We start from the raw sequence: 20,483 nt of genomic DNA, 5'->3' as shown, positions 1-20,483 counted from the left end.
GGCATGAGATTGAGGTTATGCACAGTGGAGCCACTGAGTAGGAGGAGGACTTGACTTTGCACCAAACCTAGATTGCCTACCTAGACTTTAATGTGTGGGAGAAATAATCATCTATTTTGCTTGAGACCTCTCATTTGGGTTTTTAAAAAAATTACTTCCAGCTGCAACTTGCCCAAATTATTATACTATGCAACAATGAGGAAATGAAATAACGTGTGGTCACTTGTGGGAACTGGATCTCATGCAGTATCTCTACATGCATTCTCCACTACAGAAAAAACAAGATAAGAAAAGAAAAACCCACCCATAAACAAGACAAAAAAAATACAATCCCCAAAACACTACGCAAACACCATGATAGTAAAACAGCAACACCAATAAGTACACACGCACAGAAAAAGGAAATTTACAGAACACAGTTGCTTTCTGTTCTAAAATCACTGAGAACTGACTCACATTTCATACACACTCAGTAAATACTTTTCCTGGGATTTTTTCCCATGGTCATATAGGTAGCTTCATTTCCCGGCTTTCCTTGCAGTTGGTTGGTCATGTGACTAAGCTCCAGCCAATAGAATGAAAGTAAAATTGCCCTTTCCTTGGCCAGAGGCTCCAATTTGACTCAAGGGTGCGGCATGATGGTGGTGGGTATAGGCACCTCACTAGCAATCTCCTCCCTCCTGTCCCTGCTGCTCTTCGCTCGGATGCAGATGTACAGCTGTCAGCTGGCATCCACTGAGTGGCTTACCATTCAGGGAGCACTGCTTGGCTCAGGTCTCCTCGTGTTCTTCCTCACTGCATTCAAGGTTCTGGAGAATCTTATCTTTGGCAAAGGATCCCAAGTAAAGATCTTCTCTGAGATTCTCCTGTACCTCCTGTTGGCTGTCTTTGCATCTAGCCTCATCCACTGAGTCTGTTTCATCTTCTCCATGGTTGGTCTGTACTACATCAATAAGACCTCCTCCACTCTGTACCCACCAGCAGCTCCATTCCTCACACCAGCCAAGGTCACAGGAAGAGCAAGAGGAGAAATTGACCCTGAATGTTCAATAAAATTGATTTTTTGTAAAAAAAAAAAAAAAATGTATCACTGCTACACCAGCCCCCACCTCACACCTCCCATGCCTGTCCTCCACACTCCTTACTATCCAGCTCCTAAGTGCAAAGGATTCTAAGGTCCTAGGTGAGGATAGAACCATTTGATAAAAGTGACTGGTTCCTTGAATCTCCCTGTGGGAAACGACCTGCTGACTAGAAACACTCCTATGGAACTGTTGGGTGGGTGAGAAAGAAGCTTATGTTTTGGAATTTGTTACAGTGACATCTTACGGACTCTCTTTTCCCGTCCTCTGCCTCAGCTCCATCTGGGTTGGAGGCTGCCCTGTGTTGGATAGATTTTGAGTTTGAGGTAGGGTTTTTGTTGACACACTACCAGGAATGGTGGGATTTCAGTCTTTTCTGGTCTCTGGTTTAGTGCCCAACACATCTTCGTTGCCTCTGGGTGATGTGGTGCTACACATTTGTGCCTTTCCTGTCTCCTTCCTCATCTCCTTCCTGGAGAAGGGGCTGCCAGCCGATGCCTGTTTGGCTCCAAGTTTGTATCTTGGCTCCAGATATCCCAGACTCTCACTTCCTTCACTCTTTGTATCTCTCTTGTCTTCACTCATTCCTTGTTCCTAATCCTCTTCCCATTTCTTCCCATTGAATATTATTTGCCTTCAGAGCAATTGGTTTACTTACTCCTTTAAGGAATAATGAATACATTGTTAAGTGATTATCAGACTGTTCGCCATGACTCACACCTGTAACCCCAGCACTTTGTGAGGTGGAGGAGGGCAGATCACCTGAGGTCCAGGAGTTTGAGACCAGCCTGGCCAATATGATGAAACCCCATGTTGGTTTCAACCATGCTGGTCTGACTCCCAGGCTGGAGCAGCCGAGACAGCTAACTACAGAATCCCGGGTGTGGGTCTGGGGGCCCTGGACCGGCAGTGATGGAGTCTTCTGCATCTAATGGCTACCAGGAATGACAGAGTTGCAGATGGCTTTGTTGCCCATGGGGCGGCTCAATCATCCTGGCTCCCAGGCCTCTCTGTCCCACCACCAGGCTGCGTGCTCAGCGGGCCAAAGGGAATCGGACTGACCAGTCCTAGGGTTTTTTCAATACAAAAATTAGTTGGTTGTGGTGGCACATGCCTGTAATCCCAGGTACTCAGGAGGCTGAGGGAGGAGAATCGCTTGAACTCAGGAGGCGGAGGTTGCAGAGAGCCGAGATCATGTCACTGCACTCCAGCTTGAGCAACAGAGTGAGAGTCCATCTTAAAAAAAAAAAAAGTGATTCTTGACTTCTACAGCTTAGGCTCCAGACAGACATCAAGGTCTAGGCATTCAGAGTAAACAAAAGCCTTAAGTCTCTTCTCATTTTCCCCAGTTACAAAACTTTCACCATTTAAAAAAAAAAAAAAATATCTGGCTCCCAGCTCATTGGCTGAGAGCTTTAACTGACAGATCCCAAGTCCAATGACAGAACAAAGCTCTGGTTTTCAGTTCTGTCCACTTCCCCAGGCTTTCCTTGTATGGAAGTGGCCTCAGGCATTCCTTTCGGTTATTTCAAAGGCAGATTGTTCTGATTTTGAGATACTTTTACTTTAAGTCTCTGTGGCATCATCTAGACCCCCATGATGGCTGCCATCTCTCCACATCCTTTCCCCAATCCCAGGGGAGCAATCTTTATTCTTTGGGCTGGTTTGGCATCTGCTCTTTCCCCAAAACTCAACGAGTCACCTCAACAAGAGTGCAGAGGCAAGAGCCTCCATTAGCTCTGGGACCTCAGGAGAGCCACACACAACATCTTGAGCCTCAGTTTCTCATCTGCCAAACGTGGAACAGAATTACTTTCCTGCCTACCTATATAATTGTGAATATTAAGCAATGAGAATTTTGTGAAACCATTGACATTCTGCAAAGTACCATATAAAGAATGCTAGGAGTTATTCATATTACTTCGCTTTTAGAAATGATTCAGCTTCACCTTCTCTGCTTTTCTAATTCCCCCTGGCCACCTCCCTCACCCCATCAGGGCCAGGAAGGAAATAGGAGGAATGATTCACACTTCTGAGTTTATTTCCTTAAGTTTAGCTTCACCCTTAAGTTTAGCTCAGTTCACTAGGCTTGGATGGGTGACCTCCTTCCTCAGTTCATGGTGGCTTTCCAGGGTCACCAAAAGCTTTGCCTTAGGACAATAACCTATTTCATACACTTTATCTCAAAACTGATAGAATCACCTAGCTCTGGTGAAATCAGAGAGTTTGTACCGCCAATATCTCTTCAGGTGGAGAAGAAGACAAGGGCTTCTAGTGGAGCTTGTGTGAGGTTGGAGGAGCAGAGATGGTGAGCTTGTTCTGGTCTTTAGAGAGCAGGGTCTGGGATCCCCCTCCCTCCCTGGCCTCCTTGCTCAGCAGTGGTAAACCAGAGTGACTGGAATGATGCTTTAATATACTGGTCTCCAGACTTTGCCCCCAACCCACCGTGTGGAATTAGTGGGGTGGGGTGGGGTGGGGAGAGGGGGACGTCCCACCAAGACTAATGTCTCAGCCCTCAGAGTCCTTGTATCAGCCTCAGCCTCATCTTCCTGAGCTGAGTGGCTGAGACCAGTGGGGGTCGCAGAAGGAGGGCATAGAGAGACAGTAGTGGGCTGAGCCTGGGGTTCCACAGTTCCGCTTTTACTCTGGAATAGCCGGCCTGGTAGAAACCCCTTCTGGGCTGCTGGACTGTGAGTCATGTCTACACAGTAGAGGGCAAGTGAGGAAACAGTTATTTTGTGAATTGTTGAGGATATAAACTCTTTCACGGGATTTAAGCTATTTAAAGCTGGTCACTGAGGCTGCGCGTTCCCTTACCACCACTTGGTCTCCGGGAACATGACCCCAGAGCCGCTGATCCCTGCCTTTCTCATTGGCCAAAATTGTATTTCCTGCAAGGACTAGGAATAACTGGGGATTGAGTAGCCCCGTGTTCTCTCCCCACATCTAGGAGCTGTCCCAACTCCCCACCTCCTCGCCCCGGTGGGAATCACCACACCTGCCCCTGCTACCTGGAGCTCCTGAACCAGGTGGGGCTTTAATCTCAGGCACTGGGCTCACTCACAGGCGGTCGGCATGCTGGGAAGAAAGTGTGCTGCAAACTCTGGAAGTGAGTTCAAATGCTCATTCTGCTGCTGTAATTAATTTGTAACTCCAGCGAGTTCCCAAACCTGGCACTCTAATTTCTTATACTGGTAATAGTAATTTCTTTGTATGTTCTCTGTGAGAATTAAACAGATGCCAGGTGTTTAAAGTGCTCAATGCACATAGTATATGTTCAAGAAATGGTAGTTACAGGCTGGGTGTGGTGTCTGACCCTCATAATCCCAGCACTTTGGAAGGCGGAGGTGGGAGGGTCGTTTGAGCCCAGGAGTTCAAGACTAGGCTAGGCAGTGTAAGAAGACCTTATCTCTACAAAAACCAAAAAAATTAGCCAAGCATGCTCTCGCATCCGTAGTCCTGGCTAGTGGAGAGACGGAGGCACGGAGAATCATTTGAGCCCAGGAGTTCGACTGAGCTATGATCTCACCACTGCACGCAGCTTTGGCAATAGAGCAAGACCCTATCCCTAATAAAAAAGAAAGAAATGGTAGTTATGATTGGTTACTCTGGGGTCCAGAAGTCACCAATGAGCAGAGTCTCAATGGCCCATGGCAAGTTACTGGGATAATTTCTGCTGACAATGAGCTTTTGAGCGCCTTGCTGGGCGGACAGACCTGGGTTATTGGAAAAGCCCCGGAGGAAGGAAATCGAGGGCAGGCAGCTCTGAAAGGTCCGACCTGTCGCGGCTCTTACCCTCCTCCCCCACAGACCAGTTACTCTTTATACAACATTAGGTAGCTTCAGTCTGACTCCTGGGCTGGAGCAGCCGAGACAGCTAACTACAGAATCCCACGGGTGGGCCCAGGGGCCCTGGACAGGCAGTGGTGGAGTTTTCTGTGCCTAAAGGCTACCAGGAATGACAGAGTTGCAGATGGCTTTGTCATCCGCGGGGCGGCTCAATCATCCTGGCTCCTAGGCCTCTCTGTCCTACCACCAGGCCTCGGGCTCAGCGAGCCGAAGGGAATCGGGCTGACCAGTCGTAGAGTTCCAAACTCCCCTGCCCTCAGGGCTCAGAGCCTTGCGTTGTCCCGAGCAGTACGCTGGTTACTCTGCCTGGAAAAGAAAGCCGCCCCCACTGGGGCAGATGTGGGTTGCGGCCCCGTCGGTCTTCCGAGGCCTAGGTTGCGCAGAGCAGGCGGAGCCAGGGATCCCTCCAGGAGCCAACCTGCGGTGAGGTCGGTCCCCGGTACTTAGGGAGGGAGGGAGGGGACGCGCTTGGTACCCAGGGTAGGATGGGCCGCTTCGAGCTCTGGATTTAGCCTCACATCCGCCCTTGTGCCGGGCTCTCCGATTTGTGAGTGCTTCCAAGAAAGAGCCCTCTAGGGCAGCTAGGGACATGTCTCGGGTCAGACAAGGCGGTAGGCCTTCTTCGGACCCATCCCCAGCGGTGTTACGGAGACTTTCTCCACTGCTGGGCTGCCTGGGGCGGGCATCAACCTAGATGAGGGAGCTGCCCTGCCGCCGAGATTTTGGGGAAATGGCGGAAGACACCCCATCGGAGAGCACCCAGTCTGCCTCTCCGCACTCCGATTCCACCCTGCAGCCCAGGAGAAACCATTTCCGAGTTCCAGCCGCACAGGCACCCGCGGAGTTTCCGAATGAGACTCCCGCGAGGTCGCTCGGAACCTTGACCCTGGCACCTGGACTCGAGGTCTTCCAGGACCAATCTCGGCTCCGTCGCCTGGTCCCCGACCGCCGCGACCCGGAGTTCCTCTTTTCCTACTTGCTTACCAGCCGGCCTCCGGCGATGGCTCCAGGAATGAGCACCAACCCGCGCTGGTGGGGGGGTTCGGGTGGCAGGAATGGAGAGAAGCCCTGAGGCTTAGCTAGACTTTTCCCCACTCCATCGGACGCTCGGTGGGCTCCTGGGCTTCTGGGCTCACCCTCACACCTGTGCACTAAAGGACAGCCACCTTCCCGCGCTGCAGGTCCGTCCCCTCAGCGTTCATGGGGCGTTTTTTTCACCCCCTCGCGGTGCACGCGTTTTCTCTCACGCCAGCTCACATCTCCAGTACATCTCCACCCAGTGGGTCTCCCTGCCCCTCCAGCGTTTCCTAGGCAGTTTTGAGTGCCCAAAGGACTGAAGTCTCAGTGCTAGGATGGTAACGCGATGAAAAAGGAAGGGGGCCAGTCCAGAGTCCTCTCCTCCATCCTTCTTCAACTTTCCCTCAAAAACTATTTACTTCTCTCCCAGCATCCCGGCGGATTTCGGCAGAAGACGGGCCCTTGTGGGGTGTGGAGGCCGAATTCCCAGGATGCGGGTCCCTGCCTTTTTCATTGGCTGAAATTTATTTCCTACAGCGACTAAAGATAACCAAGAGTTGAGTAGCCCCGTGTTCTCTCACCAGATCGCTCTGGCTCTGTTTAACTTTTCCGGGTGAGACGAGAGTCACCACCTGCTCCCCAGGCAGGCACCGCTCCCTCAAGGTGCGATTTGGGGTAGGGATTTGAGGGTCCAGACTCAGTCCGGGGGAGGGTCAGCGGGGCGCCGGCGTAGGGGGTAGGGAGGAGACAGACAGTGACTCACTGCAAGCTCCACATACTCCCCTCTGCCCCCTGTAGCCTGAGGCTTTAATGATCCCAAGCAGATTTCCTTTCTCTGGTCTAGTCAGCTGCCTGAGGGCTGGATTTTATTTCTTTCTGGGCTTTTACCCTAAAGAGTCCCGTGAGCATGAGACCTAGTTGGGAACAAATGAAGGATGTCTTGTAGCAAACGCAGTCCGGGGGCAGAAAGGAAGACCGGGTGCTTCCAGTCACTTCATCATGTTAGGTGGCCGGAGCAAAACTGGTGGCTTCCACAACTGCTACAGGGTGAGGGGGATGGAGAGTGGCAGAGGTGACAAGCCACTGGGAATCCTATTCAGTGAGGACGCTGACAGGGAGGGGCTGTGATCGCTGAGCAGTATCTGTGGAAATGTCCCTTGTAGCGGGCATTCCCTGTCCAGGACAGATGCTGGGTCTTGCCAGGAAAGGAGCTGAAGACTGGCTTGGATAGATTTATGCAGTGGGTAAGGAGCTTCCAAATTTATTTTCAGAACTTCTGCGTAGTATCTCTCTCTTTGTTTAAATATTTTCATGGTTAGCTTTCCAGGAGAGAGGAAAAGAGGGAAGTTGCAACAAGTAGCACCCCTATGGTGGGATTCATTTTCCAGAGTAACGCCTGGACTAGCACCCCAACCCCTCCTGGCAGGTGGAAACTCCAGGCAAGGTCCTGAGATCCCACCTGGGCTGGCTGAGAGAGTGCCTGGAGTGGCATCCCTTACCAGCTGCCACCTCGGCCTGGGGCCATCTCGTTCTCTGGGATCAAGCAGCCAGGTGTCAAGGCCTTCCCAGCAATCCATGCTGCCCAGTTGGATCTTGCCCTAGCAGGTCGATAGGTAGGGACTGGTTGCTTGGCCAGGGCACTGGTGTGTGGCTGTGGGTTTGTGTGCTTCCATGGAGAAGTGTGATGTGTATGTGTGTGTGTGTGTGTGTGTGTGTGTGTGGGCAGACACGAGGAAGGCTTCATTTGTGCAGGCATCTCCCAGATATATCAGCAGGGGAAGAGAGTGAGGATGTGTTTGTGGGTCTGAAAATGGGTGGAGGGTCTGTTGTGTTAATGTGCGCAAGTGTGAACATGTGTGTGAGTCTGTGTATTTCTCTGAGTGGTGGTTGTGTGAGAGGGTGAGGGGATTTGGTGTTGTCCATCATGCCTGGCACATAGCAGGCTCTCAATAATATTGAATTTAATTGATGTTCAATGTGTATGTTCCCATCCTTGTGAAAGCTGGTATAGAGCCTGTTTTCCTGTGAGTGTGAGACTTGAAAGTGGGGGATGGGTAGGGGTGAGACATGATACAGAGGCTACTGTGTGCTTCCTCCCTAGAAGTAAGCACATAGAAGAGTGGGCCCTGGCATCTCCCACAGGACAGCGCCAAGTCCTGTGTGGCTGGCGAGGCTGTCCCAACGTGGCTTCAGGCATCGCTTGAGTCTCTTTGGACCTTCAGGCAGTAGCCTGCCATTCACCTTGCCATTCAGCAGAGGTTGGGCCCACTCAGGCATTAGAAACACAGACCAGTTCCTGGGAGGAACTGAGCGGTGCCTGAGAGCAGAGCTTCCAGGAGAGGCCGCAGGAGCTGCCTTGGGGTAGAAAGCTGGAGGGGCACACGGTGCCACCCCAGACAGAGGACTGCAGCCACACTGAGCAGTCCCAGCTTCCCAGGTCGCCGTGTGACCTACAGGACTGCACAGAGCCAAGACTCAGGTGCAGCCTCCCTGCCAAGTTAGCCTGCGCAGCTGCCTGCAGCCGCTCCAGTCTCAACTAGGAAGGAATCCTTGATGCTTAGAAAGTCCAAACGAAAAGGTCTTCTGATTTTTATCCCGGTTTTACCAGAAAACGCTGAAAGAAAAAGCCCCGAGAGGACACAGTGCTCCAGGAACTCGGGGCCCCACGAGCGCCTCATCCCCTCCCTTCCGCCCAGCCTCGCTGCCCTGGTCGGGGAGGGACGCAGTCAGTACCTACAGCCACTGCGACACGGGAAGGGAAAGTCTTAACTTCTTCCTCTCAGAGTCTTGCCCGCTTTGGATCTGCCCGGACTGACTTAGAGGCGTTGCTTAAAGAGGGGGCTGGCACTCCAGAGAGGAGAGGGCGCTGCCAGTTTACAGCCACGGAAGCACCTAGGCGCCCGCCGGAGCCGCCAGCTCGGTCTGAACTTCGGAGCCCAAGCGCCCGTCGGCCTGGCCGCCCAGAGTCCGATTTCCCTCCTCCCGTGTCCCTTTAGTTCCACTGCAAATCCACAGAAGCAGGTTTGCGAGCTTGAAGACCTTTGCTTCACCGCCACACGCGCCACAGGGCCTGTGCATCTGGAGCTGAGGTCTGCGGGGCTAACCCTGGGACTCACAAATCCGCTCAGCGCATCGCGCCTGGTTTCGGAGACTGCAACCACCGCCAAGGAGCCCACGCGGCAGGAAACTTCGGCCCAATTTCTTCCCCAGCTTTGGCACCTCCGAACGCAGGCACCCGCCCTCAGCACAGGCTCTCTCGTCTTCCACTTCTACCTCGAGGTGAAGAAAAAGGCTGGCAAGGGCTCTGCGCGTCGCTGGTGTGGGCAGGGAAACAGGCTGCCCCTCCTCGCTTCTGCAGGGAGTTTTCCCAGACAGGAAAAGGGAGGGGGGTGTTTCAGGATTCAGTGCCTTCACCTGGTGACTAACAAACGTCCCGTGCATGTGTCTCCCAGTTTTAGGGACTCACCAGAGAGCCTTGTCAACTAAAACGGCCCACCCGGAGTGTCGGGTCTTGGTAGGGAAATCAGACACTGCTGCACTCCCAGCCCTCGGGCTTTGTGGCATATAACCATATATATATTTATGATTTCTAATTTTATTATAAAATAAAAGCAGAAATATTTCCCGAAGAACATTCACATGAGGGCATTACAGGGAGACGGCAAGTCGGCGGCTGGGGGGCGCGCTCAGCCGGGAGCACTGTGGCCACAGTTCCGGGAGGAAGAGAGGGGTGCAGCGAGGCCTCGCCAAGACAGAAGCACGAGGGGCGAGCGAGGAGGGGGCATTTAGGGGCTTCTATAGCGCTGCCCTTTTTCTCTCACTTAAGTTACTAGGCGAAAAGCTGACACCTGCAGCTCCCACTGACGCATAGGGGCGAGGGAAAGGGCCTCTGGAGATGGCCTAGTTCAAAGGTCCTGTCTTTTCTCTCCTCTTTCCACTCCAACTCCTCACTCCGGAGAGCAAGGGCCGAGGTAGGGGCAGATAGACCACCAGACAGGAGGAGAAGGACAGGGGTACAGATGGAGGGACTAGGACACAGAGTACAAGAGACTGGCAGGAGAGAAGAGGAGAGACAGAGAAAGGGAGAAAGGGAGAGAGGAGGAGAGAGTGAAAGGTGGGAAGCCAGAAATCTAGAAGAAAACAGAGACAAAAGGGGAAAGCAAGACAAGGAGAAGGAGAACGGGAGATAAAGAAAAAGGAGAAAAGAGAGGAAAGGGAAAGGAAGAGAAAAGGGGGAAAAGGCAAGGCAAGAGAGGGGAAAAGAAAGGAGAGGGAGAGAGAATGACAATGGTGTATAATTTATTCCCTTCTCTGGTTCAAGACCCAGTCTCCAGCCCCAAAAGGATCCCAAAGGTAACTTGTTGAAAATAAATCCCAAACAAGGACCAGCAATGACAGCTATCCACCCTACCCTGACCGGCTGTTCCACCCGCTCAGCCTGCGGGTCTTTCAGTACCTGGTGGGGCCGCAGGGGCCGGGCGCCCCTGGACACTGCCACTCTCAGGTCCCCAGTGTCAAGCCATAGAAGGCAAGCTGGTCAAGGCAAACAGGTTCTAGGAGCCCAGGTCCACGAGGTTGGCCGACATGGGGTTGAGGATGGAGTCCTGCAGACCATGGTGGTGTTGCAGCGGGTCCGCTCCACCTCCACCTGGCACCGGCACTGGCACTGCGCTGGGACCCGGGGGATGGCCCAGGCTGTGCAGGGATGGTAGCCCGGGTGGCGGCGGGCTGAGCAGCAGCGCGGGGCTGGATGACGAGTGGTCTGGCGTCCCCGACGGAGTCTTCTCGTCCTCGGAGCTGCCTAACACCGACTTGCCGCTGCCATTCAGCGGGTTGTGGCTGTTGGAATTGGAGTTCTCGTTGTTCTCCCTGCAAGTGCGAGAGCAAAACAGCCGGGTCAGCAGGGACATCGAGAGTACCTAGCGCCATCCCACTGGCAGTCAGAGCCAGCCACCGGCCTCGGGAGGCAGATCCCCGGCTTGCAGCCTGCGGGTGTTTTCGTTTCTACCATTTCCTCGACCTGGTCTGGGTTCTCGCGATCTCTCAACACCTGATTTCTCTTGCCTCTCTCCCCTTATCGTCGCCACCTCTCATTCTCTCAGTCTCATCAATATCTTTTCTGTTCTGTATTTCCTCCTCCTCCCACCCCCCAACTTCACCAAGATTTCTTTTCAGGAACAGAGGGGCAGGGGAACAGGGTTTCCTGAAGTTGTGGGGTGAGCAGGAAGGAGGAGACGATGCCTGGATTTTCAGATCACTCTAGGCCCCTCAAGCCAGGTTTGCTGGGTAGACACAGGGATAAGAGGTTAAGGAACCCTGGATCCCAGGCCAAGGGATTTGGGGCATCTCACAAGACTTCATATGCCTTTGATTTTTCTGCCCAAGGGAGACCCCCGGCTGGAAGACAGGCTCTTGGGGCCAAGCGTGCTTTCCCTGTAGCTCCAAACTGGGCAGCCCTGTGAGGGCTCCCCTTGTTGGGCCTAGGGACAAGGGTCTAAGGTTGGAGGACTCCCTTTACATGGTGGTGCAGTGGAAACACCAGCTGGGGGACCAGAAGCTGGGGGCATAAAGGGCAGTCCCTGGGAGAAGGCTGACTTTTTCCATTGTAACCAGAGACTCGGGTAATCTGCCGCTCTCATCTGGGGCCTGGGCTGAGAACCCAAGTCTTCAGGAGTCTGAACACTTGCAAGTCTGGGTCGAGGGGGACCCAGCAGAGAGAACCCACCTCCTTCTAAGCCTTTGACTGATAGCTCCTCTACAGATTTGGAAATTAGAAATCCTGGGTAGGATTTCTTGTCACTGCTTTCCGGAGGGTTTTTCTCTCTGCTTTCCTGGGAGGGAACTTCCCACAGAGCTGGCAGCTGAGACATCACACTGTGGATACCCCAACCTCTGGGTCTCAGATACCTGGGAGTGTCTGAGCCTGCCCCACTACCCCCAAGATGTTTCCATGGTCAGTACCCCCACCTCTGACCCTGATCATTCAAACTCTGGGTGGAACCCATCCATATCACCAACCTCAGGTACCTACCCCCAGGCTAGATTCTGTTCCCATAATCAGTTTCTCTCCAGATTTGGGGTCCTGAGGGGTTATAGGACAGGCAGTGGCAAGAGCCTAATGATCAACCCTTAGGCTGGTTCAGAAAGTCCTGGTTTCCCTGAGGACATCCAACTTCCAGCCCCTCTGTGGCTCTCAGCTCACCGCAGACAAACCGACCTACCCATCAGAGGTAGGGCCCAAGGAGAGAGGCATCAGGGGCCTGGAGTGCCAGGGAAGGTCGGCTGTCTCTAGCAAGGCAGAAAACAGGGCCTGCGTCTTTCTCTCCTGGAACTGATACTTCCTCCCTTTCACCTCTGGATCCTTTCTAAGGGCATAAGGATCCGCTCTCAACTCCCACATCTGACAAAAAAAATTAATGGCCAGGCTTTTCCCCATACAAGTCATACTAGGAAGTTCCAGTTCCAGTCCGAACCTCATCGAGCTTTGGCCTGGAGCTGAGTAAGGCTGGGGGGAAATGCCGGGAAGCGCCACCAGGAAGAAATCTGCAAATCCCACTTTCACCTAGGCCCAAACCCCTCCATCCTGAGCATGACCAGACCTACTGTGTCTGCTTCACTGGGGATCCAGGCTACAGTCCTGCGCTGCTTCCAAAGCTCTCTGCTTCTTCACCCAATTCCTCTAGCGACCGGGTAGTTAGTTGACAACTTCCTAAATTGCTCTGCCCGCTTTAGACAAATCCCTGCTCGCCGGGTCTCCGGCAAAGCACCGTCCGTCCGGGTTAGGACGGGTTGCAGCTTGGCTGTGGCTGGGCCTGGGGACAGTTTAGGCCTCACCTGGGGATGGGCAGAAGCCCTGCAAACCCCTCCCTTGGGCCCCGGGGAGCCGGCGCCGAGGAAGTTCTACTTACTCGTACCTTTCCTTGGCCTCAGCCGCCCGGTCGCGCTGCCGCCGATTCTTGAACCAGTTGCTGACCTGTGTGGTGGTGAGGCCCGTGGCTTCTGCGAGCTCGCGCTTCTCGCGGGGTGAAGGGTAGGGGTTGTGCGCGTACCACTCGCGCAGCACGCTGCGACTCTTTTCCTTAAAGCAATAGCTGGTCTCTTCGCCGTCCCATATGGAGCGCGGCAGCGGGAACTTGCGGCGCACGCGGTATTTGCCCACAGCGCCCAGGGGTCGGCCACGCAGCTTCTCCGCCTCGATGTAGTGCGCCTTGAGCCACAGCTGCTGCAGCTTGGCGTGGTTGTGCGGCGAGAACTGGTGGCTCTCCAGGATCTTATAGAGCTCACGGAAGTTTCCGCGGTGGAAGGCCACCACGGCCTTGGCCTTGAGCACGCTTTCATTCTTATGGAGGTGCTCGCAGGCGGGCAGCGACCACAGGAAGCGGCCCAGCCGCTCGATGTTGCCGCCCTGCTGCAGCACCTCGCACACGCACGCCACTTGCTCCTGGGTGAAGCCGAAGGTGGGCAGCATGGACATGGTGCCGGCTGCGTCCCAGCCTGCCCGCGCGCGCCCTCACCGCGCCCCGCGGTCCCGCATGGGAGCCTCCCCGCCGGGCCGTCCGGGCCGAGAAGCCGGCGGGGCAGGCCCCCTGGCCCGGCGCTGGCCCCAGGCGAGCCCCAAGTCACGGCCGCACGTCCCCGCGCCGGCTGCGGGTCCCGCGCAGCTCCGCGTCCCCGCCGCCCGCGCGCCCCGCCTGCGCCGTAGCCCAAGCCCGGGGGCCGCCCGGGGCGCCGCTCTTCATGCTCCGCGCCCTCCCGCCGTTCCCCCGCTCGCTTCTCGCTCGCTCTCCCTCCCGTCTAGCTTGCTCTCAGCTTTTTTAATAATATTATTCTAAGCGGGCAAGAGGCGCGGCGGCCCGCGCCCTGATTGGTCCTGTTATCTGACCCGGGGCCTGCCCGCGCCAGACAATAGTCGAAGTCAAATTATTCGCCATGGAGACGCTGTCAGTCACTGGTAACCCGAACCCCGGCGGGCCGGGCGGCTCCCCCCTGCCGGCTCCGCTGACAGATCGCCGGGCTCCGCGCAAAACGAAGGGCGGCTCGACCAGAGCCTGGGGCTCTCAGAGAGCCTAGGAGGCGGAGAGGGGCTGGGTAGGGGCCGGCGGCGGCGGAGATTGACGGGGCGGATGCCCAAAGAGCGAGGGAGGAGGACGTTGGGGGAGCGGGGGGAGAGGAGTGGGGACGCGCGAAGACCAAAAGGGGTGGATCGAGGTGGGGAGGGAAGAGAGGAGGGAAGGCGGAGACCGTTTAAGGGGGTGTCCGGGAGGAAGAGGAGGGAAAGGGGTGGAAGGAGCCTCCCGGGGAAGAAAGTTTGGGCAGCTTTCGCTGGGAGAGGGCTCTGCGGCCTCGCCCAGCCCTGCCGGGTGCCCCCCTCTCCCCACCTGGGTCGCCGCATCCCTCCCGGGCTCTCTGTTTTCCGGGCACTTTCCATCCTGGTGTAGGCCAGTGGGATGGAAGAGTTCGGACGTGTTCGGGTGCCGCCCTAAGACTTGGCTTTTCCCGCTGACGGCGCCCCACCCCCATCCTAGAAACTGTGGACCCAGCGGTCCTCGAGGGAAAAGAGGAGGGAGTAGAAGAAAGAAATGGGAAAGATTTGGCAGTGGCCGCGGGCGGATGCCGGAGAATCGACTTCCCGGAGGATCCCGCCTTTCCTCCCTCTCCTAGCCCCGCCGGCTGCCCGGCGGCCTGTACCGCCCCAACACTGCGAGCTCTTCCTCGCCGGGCGGGGACTCAGACTTAACCCCACGGGTCCCACAGCCCGAGGAGTGCCAGGCAGTTCCGTGTGGCCTCTATGGAAGCTAACTCGGGCGGGCAGCTGCGACGGGGAACCCGGGGACGGCGCAGACCCGCAGTCTGCCCACGGGGACGGGGGCGAGGGGCGAGGGCAGGGACTCTAGGACGCTGGTGGCACTTCCCCGGTGGGAAGTCTGGGAGGAGAACGGAGGCAAGGTACTCAGTCCTCCGGCTTCCCCGCTGGGGCTCGGCTCGGCTCCTGGACACTCCAGCCTGGGAACCGGGTCTCGCTGAGCTCCGGCATGAGGGCTTTAAAAGGGGGTCCTGTTTTTTGCTTCTTTGTCAGGGCGCCAGTGGAAACACATGGCTGGTCCTGTGGGAAAACTGACGGTGGGGGTGCTCCTTCGCTGTCTACGTTTTGAAAAGCCCGGGGCTTTGCTCCTTCCCCGACTCGTCCTTTCCACTTCCTTCAGTTTCACCTCTTCCACCTCAGCTGTTGCAGGCCAGGAGTTCCAGGGCCATTCTTAGTGCCTGACCCAAGCCAGCACAAATCCTGGGCTCTGCCCTCAGCCTAGGCTTTGAACCCTAGTCTAAGCCAGTTTCTTTTTTACCACCCTTTTATGCTTTCTAGGGGATTTGTGCTAGGAGCACTGGAACGGGAGTATAGCGCCCTGGGTTCAACTTTGGTTTTACTTGGTGTCTTCGGTAAGGCATATATTTATTTCTTTGTGTCTGTTTCCTTCTCTGCAAGATGTTGAAAATGTTCCCTCTGCTCCAGCATCCTGGAAGTTTTTTGGGAGTGTCTCAGGCATGAGAAAGTGGAACCCTGGGACTCCTCTTTAGACTTTAGCTTCCAGGGGCCTACCCTGCTGTGTTGAATGAGGCCACAGGGCTGTTAAAATAGTTCCCAAGCCAGTGCGGGCACAGAAAGGGGCAGCTTTCTGCAGAAATCCAGGTGGCATCTTTAGAGTCTGCATCTGTGTGCTGGGAGGCGGCCTGCTGTGTCCAGGTCACCCTATCCAGAGTCCCATGCACTGCCACACAGGGGCTGCCCCTGGGTTGGCTCCCAAGACCCTGGGAGCCCTGGAGAAGAATTTACCCCAGACCGTGATGAGGTTCAAAGCCCACTTTGCTGACCTCCAGCAAAAGTGCAACATACTCTTTTCAGCACCTCTTCTTCAGCTACGTGGTTAAAATGATTCAGCTGGCTGGCTGGTCCCAGCCCTGGCAATGGCTGTCTTACATCTCAGCATGCTTAGGCTGGGGCTGTAGAGGAGGACCCTGGCCTGGTGTGGGTAAGTGAGACCAGGCAGTCACTTCCTGGTATGAGGCCCTGGGCCAGTCCCCAGTTCACTCTTCTTCGTTCTCTTCCACTATTAGATTGAAATCTAGGTGATCTCTCAAGTTTCTGCTGGTTCTGGGCTGAGGTGGGTTTCTGTACCTTGAAAAAATGTACAATCTCTGCAACCTCAGCCACAGCCTTCACAATGAATGTACCACTCCTCTGACCCATGGAGCTTTAAGATTAAACTTCCCCCAGCACTGGGTCTTGCCCATGTTCAGTAAAAGCAGATTTTTCTGGAGTTTCAGACTCACTGTTCCTCCAAGTGCTGCCCTCTTTGCAGCCCCTGGACCCTAAACCCATGAGTCAGTCCTGCCAGGAGTCTCCAGGCAATGCTCAGCAGCACAGAGAGAACAGAACAGACATAGGGCCTGCCACCATGGATAACAGTGTGTGCCACATGAAAACTCATTACAGAGCAAGCACTGAAAACCTGGGCCACCCTTACCCGATGTATGGGTCTGTGTCAATATGCCCCTGGTTCTCCTCCCCCGTGTTTGTAGGAAGCTGATTCCAGCAGGTCTGGGTCAGAGCCTCTTGGAAGCAGCTGTAGCTGGGTGCCGGCCCTAAAAAGTGCCGACCCCCATACTGAATGAGGGTCTCCTCACACTCCTCAGCCCCTTCCCTGCCTGGCCCATTCCCTGATAGTCTTTGCCACAGGACAGAATACTTGGGAGGTGTCTGGATGAGGATTTAATAGCCAACCGGAGCCAATGACAATCTCAGCCCCCCAGATGCAGTGTTCAGAGCAGTTGCAGAGAGGCCTGCGTGGTGCCGAAACTTTTGGGTCTACCTCACTCCAATCTCCGAATCCCTGTCCTCCTTCCTCTCCAAAGACCCATTCCCAGGAGGCTTGTACTTGCTTTTTATCCAGCACAAACCGGAGAAACTCCATGGCTAGGGGGAAAAATCTTTTCAGAACCATGGCAATTTAGGCTTCACTGAAATGCTTCCTTTCACCTCCAAGTTTCCTTAAAGTCGCCTGGGAGGATGGGACTTTCTGGAAAGCAGCAGCTGGGGTGGGTGGGTGCTCCCCGATGATCTCAGGCTGATGGAATAGTTCTGTTCTAGACAAACTGTCAGGGGCAGTTTGGGGTCTTTGTGTCTGGAGTTGGGCAGGAAGCTCCCAGGACAGAGCCTGAAGGCACTCACTGTCGGGGACCATTGAGCAGCCCGGAGCTGGCACACTGCGCCCACCGGGGGCACTTGGGAAAAGGGAGAAGGCAGTCCACTGGCCTCCCTAGGGCTTCTCTAGTTTTGGGATGGGGTCCTTTTGGAAAGAATAGGGTAATCTAGGAAGAAGAAGCTGCTCTCCAGCTATTTCCAAGGCCAGCGGATGGGAAGGCCTTTGTTCTGGGTAAACCAGAAACCTTGTTTGAGACAGAGGGAAAAAGAGAAGGGGGCGGGTGCCGTGTGCCAAGTCAGGGAACCAGAGCTTTTTTTTTTTTTTGGTTTGGTTTTGATCTTTATTTTTCCAGCCTATAAAGGCATTAGAAATCCCCTGGGCAGACTCCGGCACTGGCCCCGCCCGCCTCCGGCGCTCCATGCAGCTCATCTCGGGTTCTGGGACCCCCGGGCCTGGCTGGGGGCTCTCCGCCCTCTACAAGCCAGCTCCGAGAGTCTCAGTCAGGACGGGACGGGCGCGGTACCCAGACAGTCCCCGAGTTCTCTCTTCCTTGCACACACTCGCCGGGACCCGGCCGCCAGCCTGGGCCTGGGCAACGCGTTTCGTTGAAAGCGGGCAGGTGGCGGCGGGCGGGGCTGCGCGAAGGCTCCGGCGCCTCCCACCTGCCTCTCGCGCCCGCGGGGTCTGTCCGGTCCCGGCCGACGCAACCAGCTCCTCACGAAGGCCGCAGCCGCGGTTTTCTGTGCTGTCCTGCGAGGGGCAGGTCACGGCGCGGCCAGTCGGCTCACTCAAATTCTCCGTGTCGGAGAACGCGCCCAGCTGCGCCCGGAGCCCGGCAAGGTTGCGAGGCGCTGGGCGACGGCGACCGCGCTCCTGGAACCGCGCGAACCGTGGCGTCGCCCACGCCGCACGTGGCTGGCCCGGTCACAGGCCCCGAGGGTTGGAGCAACGGGGTTCCAACGGGGTCCCCGCCAACCCTCTGCCCTCCCGGCCTTTACCTTCAGTCCCACGCGGCAGCCACGATAAAACAGTTTAGAGGCCGCAGGCTCAAGGGGGATTTTGTTCAAACGAAAAAACGAGGGCTGGGGCTTGGGGCCCGCCTGGAGGCCGGCAGAGCCGCATGTCGGCCCGGGAGGCGCGGGGACCAGGGGGGATTTGGGGCGGGGATCCGAGCCCGGGCGCTGGCAGCCTTCCTGCGACGCCCGGCCCTGCGTCCCCGCCCGCGGTCCCGCCTTAGTCCTGGAGTGCCTTCCCGGGCCTCTTCGCCTGGGTGGGGCGGGGCGCGGGTGCGGCGGGCAGGGCCACCGGGCGAGGGGCCGGGCAGGCGGCTTTGGGGTCAGGGAGCCGCCGAGCTCCACCGCCTGGTCGTTTTGCAGCCGGGCGGTGGAGGGGCTGCGCGTCCCGGGCCCCGCTGCTCCGCCGGGTCTGCACGCCAGCGCCCCCACGCGGCGGGCTCAGGGTTCAGGCCGGCGGGGCCGTGCGCTCCGCTCTCCCCAGGCCTGTAGCTCAGGAGGGAGGGGCCGCAGAGAGGGCCTGTTGGTGCCTCCCTCCTCCCCCCAGCACTGACCCGCCTGTGCGCTGGTAGCGAGGGCTGGAAAAGCGGAGGGCTCGAAAAGCGGGTCGCGTCCGCGAAGAGCGAGACCTCGGAGACAGACACACACACAGCCCGGAGGTGCAATAGGTTGCCAGACGGTCTGATCACAGGATTCTTGCGGGGATAGACACTGGCTTTTCTCCATCTCACGTTTCCCCTGCAGCGTCTGGGCGCTCAGGAAATGTTTGAATGGATGTCTGAATGACCAATCGGGTCAGACGGACAGCAACAGCTGGAAAGTGACCAGGGCAATAGGAGAATGACCCTCTTCGTTCTCTTTCCTCCTACTCGTCTCTCCCAGCTCCTGTCTTACCCTCCCCTTCCTTGGAGGGGAAGACTCAGAGAGTGGACGCTTTCCTTCAACCAGAGTCCTGGGTGCTGGAGTCTCCCCAGGGCGGGAGGAGCTACAGACTAAACTCGCTGCCCTTAGAAATTCGAGGTCTAACTGCCTAAAGCATCACTAGGTTCCCATGGTTCTTGACCCAGACCCACCACTTTCTTTCTGCAGGAAAGAAAGTTTTGTAAGTAGAGTTATTCTGATTTTTCTGGGGCTGCCCTCTTCCGTTGCATTTCCTTAGTTACTTTACAAAAATCCTCTGTAGGCAACGAGTAGATCAGGTTTCCTGTTAGAAGTGACTTTTTTTTCCTTCTCTTTCCATTACCTGAAAGAAACTCTATCCCGTCGTAGGGATTCCTGGCTTGGCAGTTCTCTCTCATGTGGCATCTATTTTTATTACCATTAATTACAATGCATCAGCCCGACTCATCAGTGATACCCCCTCCTGCTTGGCTGGTGACTACTCTTGGCTCTACGGATTTGGGTAGCACCTGGGCAAGAGGCCACTCCTATCCAACCATTGGAGGCAGCCACATAGGGGTTTCTACCGAGTTCTGCATTTTTTAAAGGGAACCTAGAAAAAGCCAGCATTGTTCTTAACTTGGAAATCTAATACTTTACTTTGTTTTCTCTGAATTAAGGTTGAAATCCAGGGGCTGTTTCTTATAGAAGAATATGTGCTAATTAATTTATGCACAGTGCTGTGAGAACACTTTAATGAAGTAGGTAGAAACAAGATACAGCGCTGCTGGGGAGGCCAGATCGCTCAGGGAAACCTGTGCGTGAGCCTGCTGCAGCGGGATCTCGTCAGAGTTAGCTTCCGAGAGGTGTCTTTCTGGTAGCACTGTGGCATTCTGGTTTGTGGTGACAAGTATGGTCAGCTCTCTTTGTTCCAACTACTGTAATATATAGTCACACTATTACAAATGCTCTCATACACAGAAAGGTTGGGTGAGTAGAGTGGAGAACGTGGACTGTGGTGTCAGCCAAGCCTGGGTTCTTAATCCAGACCAACCCCTTTAGTAAGTGACCCAATCTTGGAGCTTTATTTTATGCATTTGTAAAACGGGGATTTTAGAGCCCAGTGTTTGGTGCACAGTAAGCATTCAACGAATAGGTTGTCGAATTGAATACAATTACTTTGGCGATTAGAGAGAAAGTTTACAAAGTATCTGGTACATTGTAGATGCTCAGCAGTTGACGCTATTGTTACTAAGGCTGTGATCATGATCGAGTAGTGTTGCAAACGATTCGTGTTATTTCAGAAAGCATCTGACTTAAATGTCAAAAACAGATTGAGTTTCCAGGTGACAATTATTATCAAGACTCTATCATATGCTCAGACTGGGCTAGGCACCCTGGGAAATGCTGAGACACATGACTGGAGGTCCTTGGGGGCATTTGGA

General features: G+C 55.2%; 2 protein-coding genes and 1 pseudogene across 3 annotated transcripts; 1 reads left to right on the top strand and 2 right to left on the bottom strand.

Annotated features, from left to right (window-relative positions):
• The first annotated feature begins 635 nt into the window (after positions 1-635).
• On the top strand, positions 636-5,358 carry LOC118147177 (dolichyl-diphosphooligosaccharide--protein glycosyltransferase subunit KCP2-like; annotated as a pseudogene).
• A 4,872-nt stretch (positions 5,359-10,230) lies between these two features.
• Positions 10,231-13,744, bottom strand: SIX2 (SIX homeobox 2). Of its 2 annotated transcripts, none has more exons than XM_035272654.3 (2): positions 12,857-13,744; positions 10,231-10,817 (listed from the first exon to the last, which is right to left on the bottom strand). In XM_035272654.3, the coding sequence occupies exons 1-2, from the start codon at positions 13,420-13,422 to the stop codon at positions 10,502-10,504; spliced, it is 882 nt and encodes a 293-aa protein (XP_035128545.1). In that variant the 5' UTR covers positions 13,423-13,744; the 3' UTR covers positions 10,231-10,501. The 2 variants fall into 2 exon arrangements, with proteins under 2 accessions (XP_035128545.1, XP_002757846.1); XM_002757800.6 differs by having other exon boundaries at positions 12,863-13,744.
• A 3,718-nt stretch (positions 13,745-17,462) lies between these two features.
• On the bottom strand, positions 17,463-19,457 carry LOC118147176 (uncharacterized). Its single transcript, XM_078348370.1, has 5 exons — positions 19,403-19,457; positions 18,891-18,972; positions 18,714-18,737; positions 18,145-18,571; positions 17,463-17,896 (listed from the first exon to the last, which is right to left on the bottom strand). The coding sequence occupies exons 1-5, from the start codon at positions 19,455-19,457 to the stop codon at positions 17,621-17,623; spliced, it is 864 nt and encodes a 287-aa protein (XP_078204496.1). The 3' UTR covers positions 17,463-17,620.
• Positions 19,458-20,483: the final 1,026 nt, after the last annotated feature.

Source organism: Callithrix jacchus, chromosome 14, assembly GCF_049354715.1.
Source record: "Callithrix jacchus isolate 240 chromosome 14, calJac240_pri, whole genome shotgun sequence".
Taxonomy (NCBI): domain Eukaryota; kingdom Metazoa; phylum Chordata; class Mammalia; order Primates; family Cebidae; genus Callithrix; species Callithrix jacchus.
This window is presented reverse-complemented; position numbering and strand designations above follow the sequence as displayed.